Genomic DNA, 27,214 nt, shown 5'->3' with positions numbered 1-27,214 from the left:
GAGACTGACATATACGTAAAAGTTATTGCTTAGAAAACAAGTTTACATTGAATTACATGCGAGTCGTTTCCCGTTTCTCATTCAATAATACGTTGATACTATACGTGAGGATGTTTGAATGGAAAACTGTTAACGCTATTTTTTGTGTGGCACAAACTTGTAGTAATCGGTCTAGAAAAAATTTGATATATATATATGGGCATAATTTTATCGGTAATTTAAAACCTAACCGCTCTTCATTGCATTCAAAGTAGGATAAGAGTCAGTGTTTATTTCTTAACGAGTGTAGTATAGCTAAGAAATAAATTTGTATTGTCTTTGTTCCATTGAATCAGTCTTATACTCGACGCAAGCGAACGTTATAATGCACAAGAGACTATACTCTATCAGTTAATTCTGCCTAATCTTAAAAAAGCTGAACCGATTTTGATGAAAATAATCCGACTAAGCACATCCATAGTCGCGAGCATTTATAGTTAATGAAATAATATTCATGCGTGAGAAAAGGAAGTGTTGAAGAATGACGAAAAACAAAATGTTAGGGAAACGAAGTTATGTCAAAATTTTAGTATTTGTAATCTTTTTAGTATGCATATATATAGAATTATTAAATTATTGATATTTTTGTATGTTTAACAGCTATAACTTGGTGCAATACACCAGCACCTAGACTTAATATTCCTCTGCAAGCTGCGCTATGTATTGTGACTGCTTTTTGAATTTGTTTATGAGTTTTTATGTGACGTACTAACATATAATTATATCTTATAAAATAACCTTATGTGTTAATAAGTATGTAATTATAGTGAATTTAAAATTAAACCTTTTGAGATACTTCGTATTGTAAGATTAAAATTATAACTAATATTTCGTAATTAGACAGAACCATATATATATATATATATATATATATATATATATATATATATGGTATGTCAAATTTTATATATATATATATATATATATATATATATATATATATATATATATAAAATTTGACAGATATTGTTTCGTAGTTTTTTGATAACAGACGTACATACATAGTGTGTGAGGTAATAATATTAATCGCCCAGCAAAACTCTGGATCACAAGCCTAAAGCAATATCCGAGTTGGACGTATCGCTTTACAAGCAACGAAACTGAATATTGTATGAGAAATTTGAACACAATTATATAAACAACACAGTGATTTTGTTTGGTTGTGCGTATTGTTTTATAACAAGCCATTTAACGCGGCTTCGCCTGTAATTTAAATTATTAAAACTAAAGATGTATTCACAACGAAATTTAACATTGATCGGTAATCTTAGCACAAGTTTGATTTATAACATAAAGAGCGGTGACAGCTTTTTAACTTGTAAATCACATTTAGTGTCAACGTATTGTTGAACGATAAACGGGAAACGGTTCGTATGTAGTGTAACGCAAACTTGGTAAGCATAATGTTTAGTAACTTTATCGCAAAATACAAACACACTGCACGAGTAAAATATGGGAATGTATTTATTAATAATAATTGCATTATAATAATATTAAAAAGGAAAAAAATCTTATTAGATTCAAGCGTATCCGTTTTTATGTAAAAAATAATAAATAAATCAGGATGAATGAGGCAAAGATAATTTAATTTTTAATGTCATATTATTCTCTTATAACAAACAGACGAAACTCCTCATCACTCCATGGGCTCACCGTGCGGGTGCCGGGTCCATCGTTGCAGGGAGAGGAGCTTCAACAGCGCCTGGGACTTGCGACCCAGGTGTAGGTTTAAGGGGCGTCTATCTACGCGCGTTAAGCGCTCACTTCCGCCGTTTAAACTGCTCTATCTACTTAATAAAACTAGATTTTTTAAAATTAACGTAACTTTATTAGTATAACCGCGTTTCTGACATTTCAACAGCATGCCTAATGACGTATTTTTAAGTTAATACTAATTAAGGAACCTAAACTTATGAGCCTTTAACCACGATATATATAGGTTCAGTATAATCCATCGTTTCCATTAAACCCCACGGAACCCTGAACTGTTCGTAGATGTGCAATAGCTTGTAATTACAAACTCACACTTCTAACACCGCGGGAATGTTGTACAGTCGCGAACAAAAGTGTTAGGTATTAATTATTTTTTTATAAAATTCTTATATCGATTTTATTATTTGATTTAAGCTAATGGAAAAGTCGAAAGTAAGGTTTATGTTTTATTGTAAATCCTACTGATATTATAAAAGCGAAAGTTTGTAAGGATGTTTGTTTGTTACTTTTTAACGTGAAAACTGCTGAACGGATTTTGATGAAACTTCACAATAATATAGCTGACTTATCAGAAAAACGTATAGGCTGGAACTTATCCCGGAATGACGTATAGTTCCAGCGGGGTCACGTAACAGTTGTGTTATGTATATAGTCCCGTGACACAGACGATAGATGGCGCTGCCGGTTAGTTACTATATTTATCATTTTAACAAACTTTATATTTGTCTGTGAACGGAACTCTAATGTTCACGCGGATAGAGTGCAGGCCAAAACTAGTTTAATGTAATTATTGTCGTATACGAGAGCCATTTGTTAATTACGAGCCTTTAAATTGGATAGACAGAATTTTTTATATTTTAATTGATATTTTATTTTCTGCTCTCGAGTGGGGCGTCTATTTTTAATTAACTCTAAAACGGATGTTTACGAAAGGCTTATTTTCTGTGTATTTAATATAATTCGAAATTTATTTGAATTTTGTTTATGTTGTGTTGTAAAGAGCAAAATTAATTACAGTTTGAAACACTTGTAAAGTTAGCCTTTGACCGAGCTCCGTTTGAAACTCTTTCAGTGGCAAAGTTGAAGTTACGCTGAAGAAATATCTTCAGATATAAATATCTGAAGATATATTGAGTTCATAACAGTTGTGAAATTTTCTATCGACCACGGAGCAGGATTTTCAAATCTATTTTAAGTAATAACTAATAAATGGATTTAGATGATTGGATTTTTTTAAGACTTTTGTTAGGAAATTTTAAATTAATATTACAAAATGTCCCAATGTATTAAAAATCATAGAAAAATTTCTGAAATATCAACAGAAGTATCCTATACATTAATTTTTAATCATTTACAAGGCATTAAAAGTATTTCTCGTCTATAAGTACACATACTAAAGATATAATATGGTCATATCTTTCGAGTCCGCTGCGACACTTTCGTGCTGAAATGTACAGACGAAGTAATATAATCATTCCGAGATTCCTTCGGGAATATTTCAAGTAAACTATTTAAGTTACTCACTCCGTTCTCAGTTACTCGGACTTAGTTTAATAACGAATTCTATTTTGCATACACAAATGGAGAGTAATACAGTAGTTATTAGTATAATGCTTAGTACAAGTTCGTTGAATACTACACCGCAGTGTTACTCGTTTTAATTTAAATAAAACAATTTTACATCAACATAATCCCGACGTTTCGGTTCCTAACAGCAACCGTGATAGCGGACAGACGAGATGATAATGTCTTTTAAGGTTTGATACTTCCCACAACACTATGTAGGTATAAAATAATAAAAAAACGCGTTTTATCTGAAAAAAATTGGTTTCATTTAAACGTGTCCACGCGATAATTAATAGGTTAATACTATAATGTTAGTCGATTTACGATTGAAAAACTTTTAATTCTGCGTCTGTAGTGTGACGGCACGAACGCGTGGTAAAAATGCTAATGAAAAATTCGTAAATTTGTCGTGAGCACATTTTTATGACGAACTCATAAAAGATACGTCTGATAGATAGCGGCTGTCTTGAATGAAGACCTGGTTCTATTCCAGATGTATTGTCGAGTTAATGATTCCGGAAGTCCTGGAATGATTACGGCTTCTCCAGGTGATAGCAAAGAAGCTAAAACAGTTCTAGTAATCACGTCACTATCCGGGTTATGTTTGTAACCTATCCCAGGAGGTCCCTAGCTCGTATACATATAAGGCTATGAAAGGTTTACATTAATTTGGAACCTGCAATGCGCGCTGGCAAGTTGCCGACCCCGACACATGCATGGACATGCACACAACCTACCAAGTATAACGTAATATGAATAAAATAGCAATCAAACGATAAAAAATAACTCAAAACTATCAGTTTAATAGTATTTCGAGTTGAAAATTTAATGAATAAAATAAACTGTGTACGATCACGTAATTAAAAATGCGATGTAACTATAAAACTTATAGTTAATAAGTTTTCGTTTGAAATCTTTATCATACTAAGGGTTATATATAAGTAAAAATATATTGCGGTTTGTTAAATAAAAGGTTGAAAAATATCCTATTTCATATAAAATTTATAATAATTTTTGTAACGAAGAAGTTAAACAAAATCAGGCGTAGAAGATAAATATTGTATGTTTGGTTAAGTTCGCCGAAAAACCTTTATTTTGTCTTGCATTTAAAGTTAGACATATAAAACTACACTCGTACCACACGTTTGCAAATACTATATACAGAACGTTTACAGCATACCATACATATACCTTCATAAATTATCGTATTTAGATTTAGGAAGGAAGACTAAGAAACTGTCCGTTTAGAGTAACACTGAGCACTCGTGTTAGGGACTTTTCTGTAGACCTATATAAGATACACAATTCCACCGTATATTATCTTGTTATATCTCAAAGACTTTAGGCAGCGTTTTCGTTAAAAGCTCTCAGACGGATCACGTTTTCCCGACATCTCAAACAAATATCGTTAATGTACTCACAAGTAAATACAAAACCTTAACAAATTGTATACTAAAACCTTCCTCGGGAATCACGCTCTCGAGTTGTGATAACTGTTTGATAATCGGTGCAGTAGTTTTCCCGTTTATCGCGAACAAACGGACAGACAGACGCGGCGAGGGACTTCGTTCTATAAAATGTATTGATTGATGATACAAATAATTGTCAAACGAATTTTATAGTTTTAAGTCCATTTAAATAATAATATAGATTTAGATGCAAGCTCCGTCTAGACAAAGCTCGTAAAGGGACTTGCTTCTATACTAGTGCTGTAATGCATATCTGCTTGAATTTTTTATTTATTTGTCAATTAAAATATAATTTAGTTATTTATCGGAGGAACTTTGTTCTTTCCATTACTTTTTCAACCAAAGCAATAGACATTTGACATTAGAAAAGAAATTTCGTGAATATTCAGAATAGAATGCGTAATTTTCATAAGAAGCCGGTTTTAAAAAACTAACCCGTGAAGTGAAATAATTTTACAAATATTATAAAATATAACCTTCATTTAATAAGTTGTAAGACTTTCGCGAGTTTTATTCATTTAAATGAAACTAATATATTTCGGATATACTACGCGGATTTTATTATTTTAAATCTACATAATCCCGACGTTTCGGTTACTTTTCAGCAACCGTGATCACGGGCAGACGAGGTGTGAATGTCTGATGTAACCTTTATTGTTAAGGTTATTTTTAATAATAAAGATCATCCAAATAGGATGAACATTTTATGAGAATATTCATACAAACGTATTAGTATAACAATTTGAAAGACATAATCTATTCTTATAACAAATCTGTAGAGAGGTCGATTCTGTACATTAAATATATATTTAAAATAACTACGAGGGGGTGATTTGTGAACGATACTGATGCCGAGAATGCAATCAGTAAAATTTTTATCTGTCTGTCTGTCTGTATGTTCTTTATAGAAACAAAAACTACTCAACGGATTTTAACGAAACTTGTTACAATTATTCTTCATACTCCTGGGCAGGTTATAGTATACTTTACATTACGCTACAATCAATGCAGAGCAGAGCAGGGAATGGAAATGTTGGGAAAACGGGAGAAATTACTTCATGTTTAAACTTCCGTCGCATGTACAGCCGTAATGTTTAAAGGTAGATAGAAATCATGTATGACAGAAATATTTTACATAAAATTATATAAAAAATATTCCACAACAGCATACGTCTATCTTTTACGGTTGACTCACACTAACACGCGTAACTCCAGACAGCTTAGCAGTTCGGAGCTTTCTGATTATATTTGTATACGTTTATAATACAATCAATCATCCCTAATATATATATATATATATATATATATATATATATATATTATTACCTATTCAATAGAAAAAAGAATCATAGGAGTCGGTACAGGAACACCGAACTTAAACACGACATAAGCCATCGCGCGTGAACATTGAATCATACTATAAGGATTATTCTTGCGTAACGGTAAAGCTAGTAATAACATTCTCAGCTTCCTTATATTTTTCAACAGTATTGTGGATTGATATATATTGCCCTACTAAAATACGAAAGTTAATCTGTCTGTTACATCAAAACCGCTGACCCGTGAGGAAGGACATGCTGCTCTTTTAGGAAAAACGAAGGAAACGCGGACGAGGTCGCGAGCAAAGCTAGTTTTTAATAAAATAATAAAATTCTCGCACAAAACTTACTTTATCCCAGCTATTCAATGTATTGTTCCGAAGCAAAGAGGGCAAACAAGGACCTGAATACTTAATGGAGTACAGGAGATATAATAAACGACAAAATTTAAGAAATAAATAAAGATGTTGCAACTTAATTAAGTTATTATTGAATATAGCTGTGCCCCTCGACTTCGACTGGCCGCGAGCCAGAACAGTTGGCTCTGTTCCGTGGGCAATTGAATTAAATTGGTAACGAATTGCTGTTTGAGTTATATTTTATACGGTTTAAGTTTTAACTCGCTGTTTTATATGGTTCAAACTTAACGTACATATTCCTGTTTATTTAAATTTATAAAATATAATAGTTTTAGGAATAAAATAGACAATATAAATTTCTTTATTGTTACGAGTATGAGTGAATAGTGGTAATTAAATTGAGTTTTGATGGACAAACATAGAATGTTATATAACTTATTTAAATAACTTAACTGTAAGCCAAAGTTTGAAGTGACTTTGAAGTGACTGAATTGTCTGACAACTTTAATGTGATTTCAAAACTGATTCTCCTTTTGCTTTAAACCTTAAACAAACTGTTTCGTAAGTTTTTCTATTTTCTCTCCGTAATATAATTAACAATTCCAGCAGACTAGTTTGTATCCGCGTCTTCATTTGAGATCGGTATTGTGTTTAGAGAGAATATTGTCTTATATATATATATATATATGCTTATTAACTGTCAGCGACATCTATCGTCCAATAGGACGTTTTAATTTTTTTTTATTTTCTGCTTGTACAAAAAATAAAAATCTTGTTTCTTTGTATAGACAGTGCTAATTGGATGCACACGAAAGTATAAAGAATTGTTTAAACAAAACGATGCTTTAAATGTTACTGCCTTATATGAAAAACATATTTGTAAAATTCTGTCTGCATGTGATTCAGCAATGAGAAACAACTGTCCTAATGTTTAACTGACTTCTAGCCAAGCAACCAAGACATGTGTTGCTGGAACAACTGTTATAGTGTTGAGTTTTACGGCGCGTCCATTTTTATATCAATAGCTAAATTGTGGTTACAATACAATAAAATTTCCTGTTTATATTGAAGTTTAATAAGCCAGTAGTATCCGCCCGCGATGTTCGTATTGAGTGAAGTCGGGCACGAAATATATATATATATATGATTTTTTTTCGTCTATAAGTTTCGATAATTTCTAATCGGCTGTGACGGTTTTGATGAGACTTTAACCTACTAAATAACATTTAGTAAACGGGATTAACTTAATTTTTAAATATCTTAATATGACAGTTTTTATTTTGAAAGGACTCTAATAATTAGGCAGTTTTGTGGAAAATAACAAAGGATTATGCTTTCATAAATCTATAGAGTTTAGTAAGATTAAAAATAAGAAAGACTGGAGATATAGAGAAGGATCTTTGTTATCACTACCAGCAAAAACTACTAAGCGAATTTTGATGATACTCTCCAGTAACATAGTTCAAGTATAAGAATAAGACAGAGGCTGAAAAAAATCTCGTGTCCATTTAATTTCCTAAAGTTCATTACATAATATTATGCGTATAATATTTTGCTTCGTTAGCAGTTTTTCATTTACAAAACACATAATAATAGTATTAGGATGTTATTGGATTTGATACGGGGAACGTTTCGTATGCAAACATGCGGTAAGCATGCATGTGTATTTTGTGTTAATTCACGTGACGAAGTTTGTAGATGCACTAGTAGTAAGGATAAAAGTTAACATGTTTATTTTAAATATTTTTTTCCTATACATAGAATAATAAGAGCTCACTATATATATATTAGTTATTAATTAATAAACTTGGTTGCCTCTATATAATAATGCTCTATTGTAACGGACATACGGACGGTATAATAAATAAAACAAGGAGGAAAATTGTTTCAAAGGGATATTTTAATAAGGCTAAGATAAATTTACTTATTTTTACATGAATAGTCCTTAAGCGCTTTTCTTTGCGTCTGTAGCAATATTGCGGGCTACAGTCAGCTATTGGTATAGATTAGAACAATCACAGAGCTCACTATATATGTATAGAAAGTCTTGAAAAGGTTCTATCAATATACATACATATATAAACATGTCATCTGGAATAATTTTAATTTTCTTTTAAATAAGTTTTTGGTTCACAACGTTTTTACGTTTATTTTTTATTTGTTACGTCTGTAGCTAGCTGCTCTGTGCCCACCCTTGGACCACCATAAATGGCGGAGAAAATGGAAAAGTCCCCTTAAGTTATAGCTTCGCACGTGGCGCGGTTCATGGGGAATTGATGGTATTGTTCCCGGGCTATTTGTTCTTTATTTGTTTGCTACCGAATGAAGTAACGTATAATAAACTAAACTATTGTATTGAAGTATTCTTTTGCACGCTAGAGACTGAAAACCTACCTAGCTTGACCCGGCTAATACGACCTATATGAAAGACCGAGCTAAATTTTTTAATTATTTTTCCAGGACGTAAGCTATACCGACATTAAGTTTCATCGAAATCAATTCAGCTCGTTAGTTGATCCTAATAATATAAATGAGAAGGTCTGTGAGGATGTAGAGATGTATGTTCCTCTTTTACTCGATACTGCTCGATAAATTCTGGTAAAACTTTTCGGTAATGTAGTTTAGACGTGAGAATAAGACAGGCTATAATACTATCGTGAATTCTATGCAGGTCCTCCAAGATTAAGTCGTAATAATAGTATTGTGTGTGGAGTTACATGGCACATACAATAGATGGCGCTGACGGGTGGTTAATATACGTATTATTTACACACTTTGGCAATTCATTTCGTATAAAATATTGAAAATAGCACAGACGAAGTCGGCGGAAAACTTTACACACCTGCTTTAACTTTTAGGTTTTAGGCTGAAGTAGAATATTAGGAGATTTTTTTTGCATATCACAGACATCCGTGATAAATGAGTTATAAAAATATAATATTAATTACTATTTAGTTGCAAAGAGTTTTAAGTAAACTGTATTAAAATATTTTATTAACCGCAACCAACCAGGTTACATTAACGGCGAGTAATTTAAAGAGTATCAATACATGCTTTCTGAGTGTAAGATAAAATTGTCGTAGTCCACCTTTAAAAACACACGTTGATAAAATTTGAGATTTTCTGATTTCAATAATGTTATGAGCCTTAAGACTTCCGCGAGTATTCATTTAAATGGAACTAATATTTTCGGATTACTACGCGTATTTTATTATTTTGAACTATATAGGCACTCACGTTTGACGAATAACAAGACCAACTGACTGACATTCTCATGTCGTCTGCCCGTGATCACGGTTGCTGCTAAGGAACCGAAACGTCGGGTGTACGTAGTTTAATATATATATATATATATATAATTACGCGTAGTAATCCGAAAATATTAGTTTCATTTAAATTATATTACCTCGTAAGATCATGAAGCACTCGGCATCTGTATCTCGATTAAGACGCCCCATATAGGTTTATCGACCTCCTCCTTACCACGAGTGTGCATCGTAAATTATATCTACCTCACCGTATCACCGTAGGTTTGTGTTTGAAACTCGATACTGTCCGTATGAAGTTAAAAAAATGCAAACTTATGGTAGGCACTGATTTTTTGGTTCGATCATAGTATGTCTTCAGAATAATATTTTATTATTGTATTAGTTTATTAACTAATTACTTTTATATCCTTATATTATAATTTACTGAATGTTTTAAATAATTTAAGTTTTAATATCTAAGACTAGCTTCGTAGATTTACTCGCGAGTCTATTGAAATTAAAACATCATCCTTATTGCAATAGGGAAGACGGCTTCCAATTGTCCAACACCTGGAATTCCCTCATCAAAAATACAAATTCCATGTCCATGCTTCAGCTAGATATCGAGGTACAAAACAGTCTTCGTGCGTCCAGAGCGGTGTGAGAAAGTTAAGAGATCGTTGGCGGTGGACAAACAACAAGACTAACTGACGGACACTCTCATCTCGCCCCTGACCGCGGTTGTTGTTGAGGAAACGAAATGTCGGGATCATGTGCATATAGAATAGTGATAGACGCGTAGTATCCGAAAGACCTTATTTTATTTAACTTTATTGATGAAATTTAGTTTATCTTTGAAGTTATTTTTTAAGTACACTTCTTATAGATAATAAACAATTGTTTGCCTGCGATTTATTTAACATGTACCGTCTCAGTTTCTCGATTCCAATACAAAGGATCATAAATATAAATTTTATAAAACTTTTTTTTTATGTGAAAGGTGACAAACGAGCAGAGAGCCTACTTGGTGGGCAGTCGTGGGCAGTCGCGTTGCCAACCTTGGTTTTTTAAGTATAGGGAGGGGTGGGAAAAAGAAATGACAGGAAAAGGTGGGAATAGGGAACGGGCAACCGGCTCTCTCACTCATCGGACGAAAAGCAGCCATTAAAGGCTACATCACGCCGATCTGCTGTGAGAGGGTGGTACTTTCCCTGTTCCCACCTTTTTCTCGTTCCTCACCAACCAAGGCTGGTAACGCATCCGCAACATCTCTTATGTTGCAGATGTCCATGGGCGATCAAATAGCCATCTACAACTTGCCATTATTCCCATAAAAAAATTTCGTTTCTGTATACTTACAGCCTATGGGCATCTACTGGCAGTCTTCGAGGTGCGTGGAGCAGGGCTCGATGGGCGCAGTCAGCGGCACCTGGCCGGCAGGAGCACGCCCACGGACAGGCGGCGCCCACGGCCAGAACGCACGACAGCACTATCAACAACATCTTACGGCATCTGAAAGAAAAGATATTAAAATTAACAAACCATTCGTCTAACATACTATATAATGTGTTTGTCTCTTTGTTTCCTAATTACTGCAAAACTTTGAGAGACAAAGGCCGAATATATCCAAGTTCATATAATTAGATGATATAGATGTATGTACATATGTATAAATTTTGTGAGGATGTATGAGCGTTTGTTACACATTCACGCAAAAATAAGCTTTAAGGATTTTGATATAACTTTGCAGTAGTATTATTCAGACATCAGGATAAGACAGTAAATAATTTAACCCGGTACTCCTTGTAGTTTCCGTGGAATAAGACATAACAGTTGCATTGTGCATGAAGGCACGTGACACGTACTATAGATGTCATGTCCGGTTGGCTAGTATATGTATTGTATGTACACACATACATTTCTCACTAAGCATATATATATATATATATATATATATATATATATATATATATATATATATATAAGTGCCTTTACAATGTGTTTGCTACTTCGAACTTCGGACTGAACACTTACTATCAGTTTTTCACTCACTGTGACTGTCACTGTCTGTCCGTAGTTCGATCGCTCGAACTGTTGGTGAGCACTGATAGTAACTTCCTTACCAACAAACATAAAGTAATGGCTTTATCAAACGTTTTAAAAAGCCCCATTACTGTCAAGCGATCAATCATAATTATCTTGAATTACTTTAAACTATTACGAACATACTGATGGTATGCATGTTTTATATAAAAGATATAATATAAGAAAGATATTGAAAGATAAAAGATAAGATAACATAAAGATGCATGTTTATATGTTATTTTTAAGTTATTAGTGGATCTTTTTTAAATTAATTTAACATTAAATTAGCTTATTGCTTTCGTTTAAATTAATCTGTCACGTGATTCTCAAGCTATACTAAGCTGTGTATAGCAATAAGTGTGCAGAGTTACGGAGCTATTTACAGACGCGAACACACTCACAGGTTATCAGTGGTTGTACCCAAACACATTGAGACAGAACAGTTCCGGATGAGATTTGGGATGCCTCAAATACAGACGCGTGAATAATGAATATGGAAATAAGAAAATTATATAATATAAATAACTAGTTTTCGACCGCGGCTCCGTCCGCGAAAATGAGTTTCGCTGAATAGGAGATTTGTAGTGTGATAAAATAGTACATATAGTGGCTACGTTTCAGTATTTTCGTTTTATTTAACCTAGATAGAGACTGCAGTGCCATCTGCCGGCCTGGTTTGTGAATTGAAAACATCTGTGGCTCCACACAAATGCAAAAAATCATTCAAATCGCTCTAGCCGTTTAAGTTTTCAGTGACATAAATACGTACAGTATAATTATATATATGTATAAATCAATATCATCGATCATCAATACATTTTATAGAACAAAGTCCCTCGCCGCGTCTGTCTGTCTGTCTGTTCGCGATAAACGGAAAAACTACTGCACCGATTATCAAACAGCTATCACCACCCGATAGCGTGATTCTCGAGGAAGGTTTTAGTATATAATTTGTTAAGGTTTTGTATTTACTTGTGTGTACATTAACGATATTTGTTGAAGATGTCGGGAAAACGTGAGCCGTCTGAGAGCTTTTAACGAAAACGCTGCCTAAAGTCTTTGAGATATACCAAAACAATATACGGTAGAATTGTGTATCTTATATAGGTCTACATAAAAGTCCGCGGTGGCATATGTCTATACCTTAAGGATAACATACTATATCCATTTTACAACTTTTAAAAAATTGGTATTCCTAAAGCGTTTATTGGAAAGCTATTAACATAAATACGGTACCAACTCTTATCAAAATAAATTACTTCGTTTTCAAGCCTACATCAGTATCTGTAAATTACTTTTCAAATCATTTAAATCGGGCGTACCATTTGAAAGTTATCACAACATAAGTGTAATAATTCTCAAAATTAAATGGGCAATTATATATTTTGGTAAAGAGAACGTGCAAAGCCGGGGCTGGTACCTAGTATATATATAGGTATAAAGATTGTAATAATTCCTAAAACATCAAACAATTGTTTCATCTACGAAGTCCCTTTCTCTATGACTTTCCTTAAAATATTATTATCAATTACTTACATTATATAACCTATTTTAAAACAAATATAAATAAAATAATATTCAATAACTTAATATTCATATGAAACACAAAATAATCATTTAGCTAGTAAGCCCTAAGAGGTACGTCTCTAGATTGTCAAAATTGCAGAAACAAAATGGCGGATACGTAATTTTTTTTTGAAGATTAATAAATATGACGAAGCTTGGAAAAAAATATTATAAATATTGTATTAGGAATTAGGAGTTTATGTCATTCTTATATACAACATAAAGAGAATATTTAATAACAAAGATACCTATATTATGAAATATTATATATATATACATATAATAAATGGTTGATTCATGTTTTTTAAGTGTGTAAAGTCGGGGCAGATGGCTGTACAAAAGATTCTTTGGCCGCCATAATGAATGAAACGTAAAGGTCAAACGAGGTCATATCGATCAGATATAATTATATATAGTTAGCTTCAAGGACTTTATATCTTCATCTATTAATAAAAAAACTTAAATATTCTGACATATTACGTATAAATAACTTATTACAACTTTTTTTCAACTCCCAAAGCTTAAATGATGAAAATTTAAGCGTCCCGATTATAAAGCGGTGTACGGATTTAATTTTGCTCTCGACAGTTTTCAACTAGTGTTGTAAATTCCGCATTAATTCCCTGTAATAATTCAAGCGCCAATTTCACACGCTAATTGCTTTTAACCCCAATGCCGGTTAATTACAGCCGCCATATTATCGTCACAAATGGAATTCAAGCCGCTTTTAAAAATTAAAAAAGCATTCAGCTGTCAAACACTATTGTTCGAAATTTGAATTCACACCTTAGTGCTTCTTGTCACGTCACAGATAATTTATAACTCGGTCCGTGCGATTAAATTTGTAGCCTATTTATATATGATTAGAGTCGATTTTTATTTGTTTTGTTTCATTATATATTTATTGCTCCAAATCCTTTAGGTGTCTATCAATCAATTTTATGGCGTATATTGATAATGTTATGATCGATTTTTCTTTGAAGGAAGTCATTTCATTTTACGATTGATTTTTTGACATAAACTTTTAGTTCACTTCAAAATCCCTTTGTAGGAATTTTATTGAAATTTCCGCTATAATGCAATACGGTTAGGGATGATTTTCCTTTGGAGATTTTAAATCCGGTCTTGCGAAGGTGATCTGACGTTTCAATTAGTGCTTTCCGAGAATACTGTGTTTGTTTGTCCCAGTATGAAGCCGGGGAAAGCTACCGAAATTTTACTGTCGAATAATAATATATTTTGTAACAATACAATTGTTCTGTCTTTTGTTCATTTCTGTTTGGTTTCATGGCCATAAAAATGAGGAAATCAGGTAGAAATACGATTCTTTTTCAAATTAAAAGTAAATATTATATAACATACTTCCGTGAATTGTTAAAAAAAAATTAATGAGATAAAATATTTTAATCGTACTTTAGCCTACAGATTTTTTTTTTTTTTAATCACTAAAATTAATAAGCATTTTTTTAAGTCGATTTTTTTAAAATAAAATATAATTTAAAAAAATATATAAGAATAGAATTGAACTGCAAATGAAAGATCTTTATCTTATTATAACAGGATATCAATTATGTTCGGATAAATCGACTCCCGCCTTTTTCTGATTACAAAATGGCCGCTCTCGCGTACAATATAAACGTGTTAAAACCAGTATTTAATTTAATTAAGACATATTATATCAAATCAAAAACACATTTTATATGAAAATATGTGATTTTCACAGAATAATTGTATATTGGGACAATTTCGTGCTAACATTCTATTTGTTCCGCCGTAATTTGAATTCGCGTTTTCAATAAATTATTCGGGGTCCATTGACCTCATACTTGTTCAATGCTCAATTAATTTCGATCTTAAAATCTATTGATGCGGAAGATTGTAAGGGTGTGGTGGAGAGTTCTCCTACGAGATGTTTCAAAATCGATTCCCACGATACAGAACGTAATATTATAATATAAATTGGTTTATAATGATATGTAAGATATGGCGAGTATCAATTTAAATTAAACTAATATTTTCGGATTACTACAAGTCATTTTTTTATTTTTTAAACTAAGTACTCCAATTTGAATTATGAAATTCTCATCTCGTCTGCCCGCGAAAGGCTGCACAGTAACCGAAACGCCGAGTCGGTAGTATGCAGTTTAAAAAATATTCAAAATGACGCGTAGTAATCTGAAAATATTAGTTTCGTTTAAATTGATTAACTCTTATTTAAAACTCACACTCAATAAATCTCTCACAACCTACACTTATCATCAATGCCAGCGTAAAAAATAATAGATTTAAAGAAATCTACATGATAAAGAAGAATTATTCAAAGTACTGGTCACTAGCTCATGAATGACCAGTTCCCAGCTGTACAAGGACCTCCAGATGCAGGTGATGATGAAATTGTGATTACAATAATATTTGTTATGTTTATGTGAATAAATTATTAGGCTTTTATGTACTGTAAAATAATAATAGTGCGTGGTGTCCCTCCGCGCGGAAGATGTGACATCTCGTTACGATGGAATGATAGCGGGATGGGGGTAGAAATAGATTTTTAAGGATTTTTTTTGTGTTTCTTTAAGACAAACTTTATTAACATTACTTACAAGTCACTATTGATTGCCCGCATTCCCTCTCGCTCTCTCTCTTTTCATCCCCTCTCACTCTGTGTGTCTTTTCATCCCCTCTCGCTCTCTCTCTTTTCATCCCCTCTCGGTCTCTCTCTTTTCATCCCCACTCGCTCTCTCTCTTTTCATCCCCACTCGCTCTCTCTCTTTTCATCCCCTCTCGCTCTCTCTCTTTTCATCCCCACTCGCTCTCTCTCTTTTCATCCCCTCTCACTCTGTCTCTTTTCATCCCCTCTCGCTCTCTCTCTTTTCATCCCCTCTCGCTCTCTCTCTTTTCATCCCCACTCGCTCTCTCTCTTTTCATCCCCTCTCGCTCTCTCTCTTTTCATCCCCACTCGCTCTCTCTCTTTTCATCCCCTCTCGCTCTCTCTCTTTTCATCCCCTCTCGCTCTCTCTCTTTTCATCCCCACTCGCTCTCTCTCTTTTCATCCCCTCTCGCTCTCTCTCTTCAATCCCCTCTCTAACCAGAATCGTTTAACGTTTAACGCAACCTTGTTCGAAGTGGCATAAGAAGTTTCACTTTAATGAGTAATAAATGTATAATACAAGTATTATTCTACGATTGTATAATGTCTTTTAAGTACATTAAAATATTATACATTTTCGTAAGTTAAATAAAATGATAGTTCCCTTATCTTAGGACACGTGTCTCTTTCCTAAAATGAATTGTTATACTTAGACATAACCAAATGTAACTGTACTCATATGGCTTACCCTTTAGCAAGATAAGCAAATATAAATGCCAACAATATATATATATATATATATATATATATATATATATATATATATATATATATATATATATGTGCTCGTCTTTCTGTATGTACCCAATGTGTGACACAATTGTAACAGCGGGCCCGCTAACTGTGAGCGACGTATGACACGCGCTCTTTAGTAATACACTTGCAAACATAATTACTATATATATATATATATAAATAAATCAATTTATAAGGAATATAAGTGATTGTAAATTAATTGAATTTCGGGAGATAGAAATCAATTAAATGTTATTTTATTTCTAAATAAATATTTTCCGTCGACCTCCAGACTTATAATCCTAGAATTGTATTTTCTAAATATTTATAGCGTATTGTAGAAATGGAAGTAACTACTGTCATTAAAAAATCCCTCATCTCGTCTGTCCGTGATCAGTACGTAGTTAAAATAAATTAAAACACACAATAAATAGGCAAATACAAGTTTTATTTCGTTGAATACTGTTGAGAGTCTTAAGAACTCAACAACACACACACACACACACACACACATATATATTCCTTAACACTTTTCTCTCCGTCTGTACAACACAATACCATCCTCTGATTGTCCGTCGCATTCACTTAATTGTAATCCACTTGTGTGTTCTAAACTATGAACTAACAGAATGTACGTACATACTGAAACATCCACACATATAGTACACTATACGATTTAGCGCCCGGATTTAGTCGGCTCGGGATCATAGAGAACGTTTAGTGTTTAAAAGCGATACTGTGATAACTGACCGGCGGTTTACTTACTACGTGTGACGTGGCTTCACACGCAATACAACGTTATACGAAAATCCGTCAGTAACTATGTAGCCTATGTTTCATTCTGATCTCTGAGCCGCATTACTTAAAGTTTCGTGAAAATCGGTAAAGCAGTTCTTGGGTGAAGGAGCTACAGACATACATCCATATATAGCCCTCACGAACTTTCGCATTTAATTTTTTTTTTTTGTATTTTCTTATAACTGCGATAGTATACATTTTCTGCTGATATTTTTTTTTCTTCTGAACAAAAAACACAAAATTCAGCTTCTCATAGACAGACATCTCCTAGCTTTATAGATGATTCTCTCATGTGTTGGCAGCGTTCGTAACTAAATAGTTAATGTTTAAAAGATCAGTCTTGTAAAGATCATATCAAAGCTAAGGGAACACTCACAAGTTAGTCCATTTGCGAAAAAGACATTTAATTTCTTTTAATACCTCTTTCTCGTGTGAAATATCTGCTAAATCTGAATAACCAAATATCGAGCCAAGTAAATCCGCACAGCGCAGCTAGTGCAGCCAGCATCCGATACACTCATCAATCATGGATTCATCTCGAGATCATTGCACTTGAGATTTTCGCTCAGCTTCCTATATTATCTAACAGATGGCGCTTTAACACTCATTAATTGTTATCAATAAACAAAATATAAAATTAATAATGATTATTCATTACAATATTTCATTGTAAGAATATTATTTTTTAAAGTATTTTTTTTATAAACATTAAGATCTAATTTTATTTTATATGATTGATAGAAACAAAAATAATCTAACTTTCGCATTTGGTCAAGAGATGTCGCTTTTATTAAAATTATGACAGCATGATTTATTGCTTTGTCTAGGAACGAGATATTAATTAGAAGTAAATGCATCAATTACGTGTGACATAAAGACAAACGGACTGCGTGAGAAACTTGGTAGTTAACGAGTAAGTGTGAGATTGGAGGCGAGATATAGGTTACGGGAGATACATTTAGTTTTTTTCTTTGGCATTACAATATTTTTTAATTCTAAAATAACATAAAGTTAGCCGAAAAAACGTTTCTGTGTAAAAAATCAAATGTATTACGTATTTAAATTGCTATTGATAAAATATGAATTAATTGTGATGAAAAAAATATTTTAAGTATATTTTTATATGTCGAGATCGTCTGTATGGGGTCAACCTTGGTCCTCGGTAGGAATAAAATTATGTTCAGAGTTCACGAATTCTACGAAGTAATTTTAATGTCTAACTCAACTAATGAGTGTCCAAAATTTCGTTACAGATCTTGAAATATAAAAAAAGAAAATTAATAACTTTCCCTTGAGTTAAATTTATGAAAATTCATCTTTATTTTATGGCAATAAATATATTTTATTGAAAACAAAGCTGTCATACTATTCTTTGTCTACGACAGACATACAAAATTTATTATTTAATATATTAACAGCAAGTTTTATTTGTAACAACGATGATGTTTGTTACGTACGCGCTACATATTATAAAATAAACGAACATCGCCGGGGCAACATCGTTGTATGAACGAACACCAAGCCGTGTGAACCAGAAGATTCCTGATACCACACAAGCTAAGGAAGGGGTCACTATCCTAACATCGGGGCAATCATGTAGTCTTAGGTATAGGTTATAAGGTAAATATGTAATTTATATTATAATATACATATAAGTAAATTTCGTAGTTTTCCTGGAACCCTAAAAAATTTGTTCCTCTCGTTTGTATTTGATAGAAAACATTATCCAACGAGGTCTGTTCATTTTTAATCTGTATCACGTAGTTTCCCGCCCTTTACCGGTTACTGTGTAAAGTTAAATTATTATTATTCATTGTTAATAATAGCTAAAATTTTCGAGGGTATTCCTTTAAAACAGTGGTTCCCAACCGGTGCTGCGCGGGATACAAATTGTGATCTGTAGAAGAATTCAAAACTCTTTTAAATGTTATCAATGTTTTAATGACATATTTTGTAAATAAGAAATACATTGAGTTTTTTATTAAAGTAAATTTTCTTAGTCATTTATTTTATTTTTCTTTTGCGTCACACGCGAACAACAAAGACTGCAAAAGGTTGGGAACCACTGATTTAAATGTAACTAATATTTGCGGATGCAATACGCATGTAAACAACAAACTCCGGAAGTGCTTCGCAGCAGCCGTGATCACGGTTATTAATTCTCAATAATTTTTTTTCATTCCCATTTGTGAAAAAATACACTAAATTTTAAAGAGCTCTCAATATTTATTTTTTTTAACTTTTTTGGTGTTCAGATTTGTCAAACGAAATGAACAAGACGCTGTAATTAGAGGCATAATGAAATGTTTAATTAAAAACCTCGCCGCGGGGTACAGTCGGATAAAAAGAGCTGATCGGATATCTGTGCTGAGTTTTTTTTGCATAAATTTACCTTTACTTAGTCCATTTATTGGCAAGGCAGCATAATGTGAGACTTTCTTCACAAATTCATGTTTTTTTAACAGAAGTTTATAGAGCTGTGGTTTGTAACAGCTTGTATTTATCGGAGACTTCAAGCTATTAAAGAAGCTATTGCGGGTTATAAAGATTAACTTCCTGGAATTATTCCACTCGACTGGTATCGAGCACTTTGTTTTTGGGCCTTAATGTTATTTCCCTGTTTTATGTACTGTAACTGGTAGATTAAGGCAGTATGTTTAGATTGGGTAAAAAATAACGAGAGGAAAATGTATTGTTATAATTATACAAGATTTAAAAGATATTTTTACTTTTTATCTTAAAACTAAATGAAAATTCAATTGATTTTAAACTATGTGCTTGGTGCTTAACGTATTACTTAATGAGAGACGTGAAACGCTTCGTATGTAGCGAAGATGTACGTACGGTAAAGTACATATAATATATATATATATGTACTTATTCCTATAAGCAAATGTCACATAACCTTAGTACGACATTACATCATCATCGCACGTCAAAATTTAGTAAGTATTTATATCCTAAGTCCTTAACTCAAGCCATTTAATTGTAGATTACGTCAGAATTACTTACAAACAGAGCTTCGATTAAGCGAGTCTCTTTCTCGGTGCATTCCAGTTAATGGTTGGTACCACGTACCAGAGGTCAAAAGTTACAAAGATTTTTTAATAATAGATTCAAATAAACCATTTGATTAATAGAAAAAAAATTTAACCTAACTTATATTTAGAAATACGGAAGGAAGAAAATTTTGTTTGAAAAGTTTCCATTGTGTTACGACGAGAAAATAATTATATTTTATATATTATAATAAATATAACGTAAAAATACGTTGATAAAGTGAATGGAAAAGATCTTCCCTAGAACCGGCTCGTCTTAATAAAATTTTCTTTCTGTATATCCTGTTTGTATATCAACGATTTTTTAACTCAGCTTTGAATAAATTAACTTTTCATATAAATTCACCTTCAAAGAAATTATAACACTGATAACATGTTAGAGATGGGACGAATGTTTTTACAGTAAATCGTGAACCGGATATAAGGGAGACATAAATATCGATAAATGTTTCGCCGGGACATCACTACTGTTGAGAGATTTACCGCATTCAGTTGTATCGAAAATGGGGTTGTTATTTTTGTGGTTATTTCCAAAGTGGGTTTGACTTGTTGTGGGATGGTATGCATTGGTCCAGTGGCAGGGCGCGTACGAGTTTTACATTAGTCATACAGCGGCCACGCTTGAGAAAGTATTTCTATTTTATCTCGTATTTGTGTTTTTTTCATTCAAATTTGGAACAAAGTTAAATAACGTATGTATTCAATTAATTTTTTTTTCCAAATTATTTCTCTCTTTCTGTCCACGAACATCGAAAATCTCCTACGAAATGTATAAGTTACGACATATAACTTGCAACAACCAGAGTTATTTAGTTTCAAATATCAGGATAATTATTTCATCATCATCATCATCACCATCATCGTCAGCCTATACGAGCCCACAGGTGAGCAAAGGCCTCTTCTCACATGGAGAAAGTTAGAGCATTAATCACCACGCTCGCTCAAGACGGATTGGCGATAATTATTTAATCATATAAACTAAATCTCATTTTAACATCACTCGGGTTACTAATACCCGCACGTATTTGCCGTGTTATTAAATTTGAATTCGTTAACGCCATCTGTTGTTGTAAAGCGCGAACTAAACACTTAAGACAACTTGTCAAAGCGTTTCTAAGACAGCTATTTATCTTGTCAAAGCATAAACTTACCGGAGTAGGGTCTAATGAGATAACTTTTAATGAAACTAGCTTTAGAATTAATATGTCAAGTGAAAATAGCTTTACTATATATAAGTGTTCAAAGAATAAACATGAGAATTAATTTCGTTGTCATCCGCCAGTGGCGCCACTGTTGCTGTTGTCAATGTCTATTGTCTTTCCAATAAAAAAAAATCTCTAATTACGCATTATGCAACAATGATAAAATTAATTAATTTTAATACATTAAAATAATCATATAAAAATATTAGAAATACGTCATGTGTCACGATAACTTTAATATTTATCGATACATTGAAGTACATCACTGGAGTAGAAAGCTGCGCGTGCGCAACACGGAGCCTACCTCGTATTTGAATTCCAATGTGTATTTAGATCCCGATACAATACTCCCGATTCACAGACACAAAGAAGAACGTTTCTCTTACCTCTTCTAGAAGAATCTTAATTCAAAAGAATAATTATATCTAACTATTTTTCATTATAATAAACAAATATTTTTCTAGACATTTTTCATTAAAAATCTGATATTTAAATAACAATATAAATGACCTTAAACTTTGGTTAACACCACAAAACCTACCAGCAACTGTATCAGAGATAAAACATATAATAAGTACATGTATTTTTATTAAAAACTACATAATATATGAATAGTTTCCATAAAAGATCTCGCAAATTACATAAAAGATAATATTATCTTTGATTATCTTTTAATGTTATGTCGTTTTAACGACTTTTGTTTCACGATCAAAACAATGTTATTCAATGTAACACACCGAAAACGGTCATTGACCTTACATTATACACACTTATATATATATATATATATATATATATATATATATATATATATATATATGGGTAAATATTAAAATGAAATATATAGAACAAATAAGATATTAAGAAAAGAAGTAAATAACTCTGGTTCTTTGCTATAGTCCAAAGATTTTGTACGTCTCATAATTTCTTGTAAAGGAATAATACAGATCTAATATTATTCAGCCAAAATAATATTAATTGACGATATCAAAAATTGTTTACTAACAAAATAATAATAATAATATTTTAATGATCAACCATTATAGCATTAAACAACATTGTTTTCTTAAATTTCTGTGTAATTAAAATTCAGGACATCAAAAACATTAGTTCCAACAAATTAACAAAGAAAAAAAAGGGTCATGCCCCGTCCCTTTCTTTCTCCTGTGTTAGTAAGGGACGGATGAGGGCCCGAAATTCCCCCGCAGTTCAATTGACAATAAATATATAAAACTTATAACCTATTAAAATGTTTACACTGTATAGGTTAAACATATTTTGATGTTATTAACAGATTATCATAGACCACATCGAGGATAATGTTTTTATGTTAATGCAATATAATTTGTATGAACTATTCGATAGAGCTATTACAATTTAAACTCTGTTGGCCGTAAGATTGTTATCAAAATCGGGAGAGCTCGCGTGTTGGTTATTTTTTTTATATTTAAACAAAAAACAGAAACAGGTAGAGAAGAATGGTTTAATAGTTCTTTTCATTTTTAAAACAGTACATTAGTATATATATATATATATATATATATATATATATATATATATAATGATATATTTTTAACAACTTCTGTGTGTCCATTTGTTACGACTAATCTCATAAACCTAGCCTACATTATAGCTTGAACAATTATGTACTAACTAAGGTTCCTAAGGAAAATTTATTCATTTTTATTAGTGCGGACGAAGCCGCGGGGAGAACTAGTCTTATGAGCTTTTTAAGTGCTTAATGAAAATCCGTTAAAAGGACAGCGAGTAAATTCCAACGCTGGGAACCGGCGAGTGTTGATCGAGTTCAGGACATTTTAAACTAAAATAGAATTAAATAAGGTTTAATTTAAAATGCACGATGGGAAAAAGGGCTGGGGTGAGTTTTTATTTAGCCCATGAGGGTAAGTCTAGCCGCTGGACTTAGCAAAGATTAACTGGTAATACACACGAGCACACACGCGCACACACACACACACACACACACACAAATATATCAAGTAACAGTCCTTCACAAAAATAAAAGTCCTTCCAACTTTCTACTCGTATTTTTTAAGTTAATACATTAGATAAAAAATATGACTTGTCACAATCACATATATACATGAAAATAAAACTCTTTATGTAAACAATAATAAATATTTGAATATATAATTCTGTCCCCAACCTGCGTGATGCTGGGGTTCGCGGTACCCCCCTTTGATAACAAGGGCTTTAGAGAGGGACATATTACATTAACCTAGATACAGAATTGAATTCACTTACGATTCGTCAGAAGTTAAGGCTGTATATGGGATCATTTTCACCAAAATGCACCAAATATAAAAAAAAAATGGTAATGTATTTTATATACAGGCAACACGAAATAGTTGTCAGTACTTGCAAAAACAAAATGGCGAATACTTTTGACGGTTTTATAATTTTTATATTATTTAAATCTTTCACTTATATTATTATTGTAATTTTATTCTCTTTTTTGAAAAAATAGATACTACAATTTGCATTTTTTTTATTTAAATAGAACAGTGCAAATATGTGGGGGAAGTTCCCGGCGAGGGTCGGCCGGCGTCTTGATGCGATTGTTAATCCCGTCCATCTAACTGAGCTGGTTAAATCAACTATAACTAAAGCCCTTTAAAATTTAAACTCTCGACTAAAATTAGGATAAAAATTTGTATGTATAAGATGCCTCACTAAATATCCCAGCCTAATGATTCAGAACTAAATTTTCATATATACAAACTTACATTTAATTCATTCGTACATTAAACTAATCATTTTGTGATATATTCTCAAAAAATTTATGTAATTTACGTAACTGTTCACGCAATATTTATCATCCGTAAGATCAAATAATTTGTTTGATAAGAAATTTTATTTAATTTTGGTAGTTTAATTACCTACTATCTCACTTAAATGTCATATAATGACAGTTATTATTTCTTCTTAATAATCTTTTCTTTATGATCTAAGTATATTTTTCATATATCCGTAATACGAGTTTGCATACTTTACACTGTAAAGTATTAACGTAGATTGTGAATGTGAAATTGGATATCGTTAAATGTGATTTAAGGATTCGAACGCGTACTAAGCATATTAGTTTTGCTTAAAAAAACTTAAAATTTTACATTGAAACCTGTCAGTTAGAATTTGGTATCCCAGTTTAAACGAAGCGAAGGCTAAAAAACCTCCTAATCCCCCGATAAAATTTCGTGGTGTTGAGTTACAACGAAAAAAATAATCCCGATGAAGCTAGCCAGCGGAAAATGTAAAAAAACGAGCAGTTAGTTTAAACATACCAGTCCAAAGACAGCGGGTTAAAAATAGAGAGAATATTTTTTGTGTTTATCAGTGTTACCACTTAAAAATTTACTAAATTAGACAGGACTTTAAACCCGATTTCACTCACCTCCATCAAGTGTAACTACGACATTTTTCTTTTTGTACAATCATCTGATAGTTGCGTTTATTAAAAAAAATGTAACATCTCTCCTATTATAGATTTTTTTTGTAAAATTACACTAAATCTCAGATTTAAGTCTTAAATGTTTACGGACATAGCAAACCTCATATATATTGTCGATTGTATTATAATATTGGTGTTATTTTTGGTCAAAACGGTTATCCAGGTCCAGAAGAAGCAGTTAATACATTCCAGAAGCTCATGGGAAAAAATATTTAAATTAGGAACATTTATGCTAACAATTAGAGTGTATTGTATAGGTTAGCATCATTAAGGCTGTTAGCGCCTGATACCTTCCGATTTGATGGAATGATTAACTAAGATTATTTACTAGAAAAATCTTCTTAGACGGCAGACGTAAGACGACTTTAGATTAATTTTATTACAGTATTATTTGTATAAATAACAAAAAAATTTAAACGACCAAATCTCGGGCACAGTTAGTGATCTATATTTGTGAAAAAATGAGACGTGCTCGTCAAGAGTCGGTCCAAAACAAACACGCGATGATTGAGATCACCGCAGCATCTTTAAAGGAATTAGTGTGGAGATTAGTTTATATGGAGCAAGAATAATATATGACTATAAATATCGATGCAATGTTAAGCTAATTCTTAAATTGGAATTCAAAAATTCTTAGACACGAACGAATTGAACCTGTGATCTCTGGGATGTCGTTTTCAAGTCACTTTTCTAATTGAGCAATCGGCACTGTTAATTAAAATTTTAATTAAGTATCAACAAATATGGCCTTTTGATAATCTATCAAATAAATTTAAATAAAATAAACGAATGTGGATGAGAAACAATGAAAACGACGGTGTGTGAGTTGGAGGCGAGAACTTGTATTAAGGGTCATAAGACTAATTTATATCGCATTTTGTATCCAGTAATATTAGCTTAGAAGATTATTACATATATCTAAAATGTAGATAAATTGAAAAATATATTTTTAATAACAAAAAATAGTTATAATTAATGCTTGTTTTAAGGAATTATATTTATCAATTTTGAAACTTGTGCCCTTGTTTATTATAAGGAGGTGAGAAAATGCTAGCAATGACAACTAAGATTTATGTACTCGTTAAAATGAAGCAAAGGCTTTCGGATGCTACGCGTTTTTGACACACGCTCTCATCTCCTCTGCCCGTGATCACGTTGCTGGGAAGTAACCAGAACGTCGGGAGTGTGTAGAAAAATAAAAAAATATGGACACTAATACGAAATTATTAGTTTTATTTAACGAAACACTTTAATTATAAAAATAGTTTTGTTAGTTATTCTTGAACGTATAACAGATGGGCTTTAGTTGGGGGTTAGATTCAACGAAGATTCTGTCTCGTACGTGAGTGAAAGACTGAATGCCTTCTAAGATAACAGACATTGTTGATTAGGTCGTATGATGATTTGAAGATCCAAAGCCTTAATCATGACTGCAGCCTTTCCATCAGGTAGAAAATAATTGACATTTAAGTCACTCACTGATCTACCCAAATCGAATTCGTTGGTTGAGACAAAAAACGTGCAGTTGTCCTTTTTAATGTTTAAAAAGTGTAAATTGTTTTACGTAGGTTACGTTACTTACTCAAAATATAAATCGGGACTGTTCTATTAAGAGTACTGATCGTCCGTCTGTACACTTATAACATGAGCGTATCTCATGAACCATGATGTACAGAGAAGAAACCTCTCAGCTTTCCATGGATTCATCGTGCGGGTGCCGGGTCCATCGTTGCAGGGAGAGGAGCTTCAACAGTGCCTGGGACTTGCGACCCAGGTGTAGGTCTAAGGGGCCCTATATAACGCGCGTTAAACGCTCACCTCCGCTGTCCAGGCTCCTCTCTCTACCTAACCAAATTTGAAACGATAATTTCACAAAGAATATCAATAAAATTAATAATGACAGGAGCTGTTATAAGATAAACATGATAACTTTGTTTATT

At 32.4% G+C, this 27,214-nt stretch overlaps 1 protein-coding gene across 2 annotated transcripts in view; it reads right to left on the bottom strand.

Annotated features, from left to right (window-relative positions):
- Positions 1-27,214, bottom strand: part of LOC116776774 (protein slit) — a 72,193-nt gene that overhangs the window by 28,568 nt on the left and 16,411 nt on the right. For both annotated transcript variants that reach the window (XM_061529207.1, XM_061529208.1), the window contains exon 2: positions 11,073-11,225. In XM_061529207.1, the coding sequence (XP_061385191.1) occupies positions 11,073-11,215 (143 nt within the window). In that variant the 5' untranslated portion in view covers positions 11,216-11,225. The remainder of the gene's footprint in view (positions 1-11,072; positions 11,226-27,214) is intronic.

Source organism: Danaus plexippus (genome assembly GCF_018135715.1).
Source record: "Danaus plexippus chromosome 29 unlocalized genomic scaffold, MEX_DaPlex mxdp_37, whole genome shotgun sequence".
In the NCBI taxonomy this organism is placed as follows: domain Eukaryota; kingdom Metazoa; phylum Arthropoda; class Insecta; order Lepidoptera; family Nymphalidae; genus Danaus; species Danaus plexippus.
The sequence above is the reverse complement of the archived record's forward strand: the minus strand, read 5'-3'. Positions and strand labels throughout refer to the sequence as shown.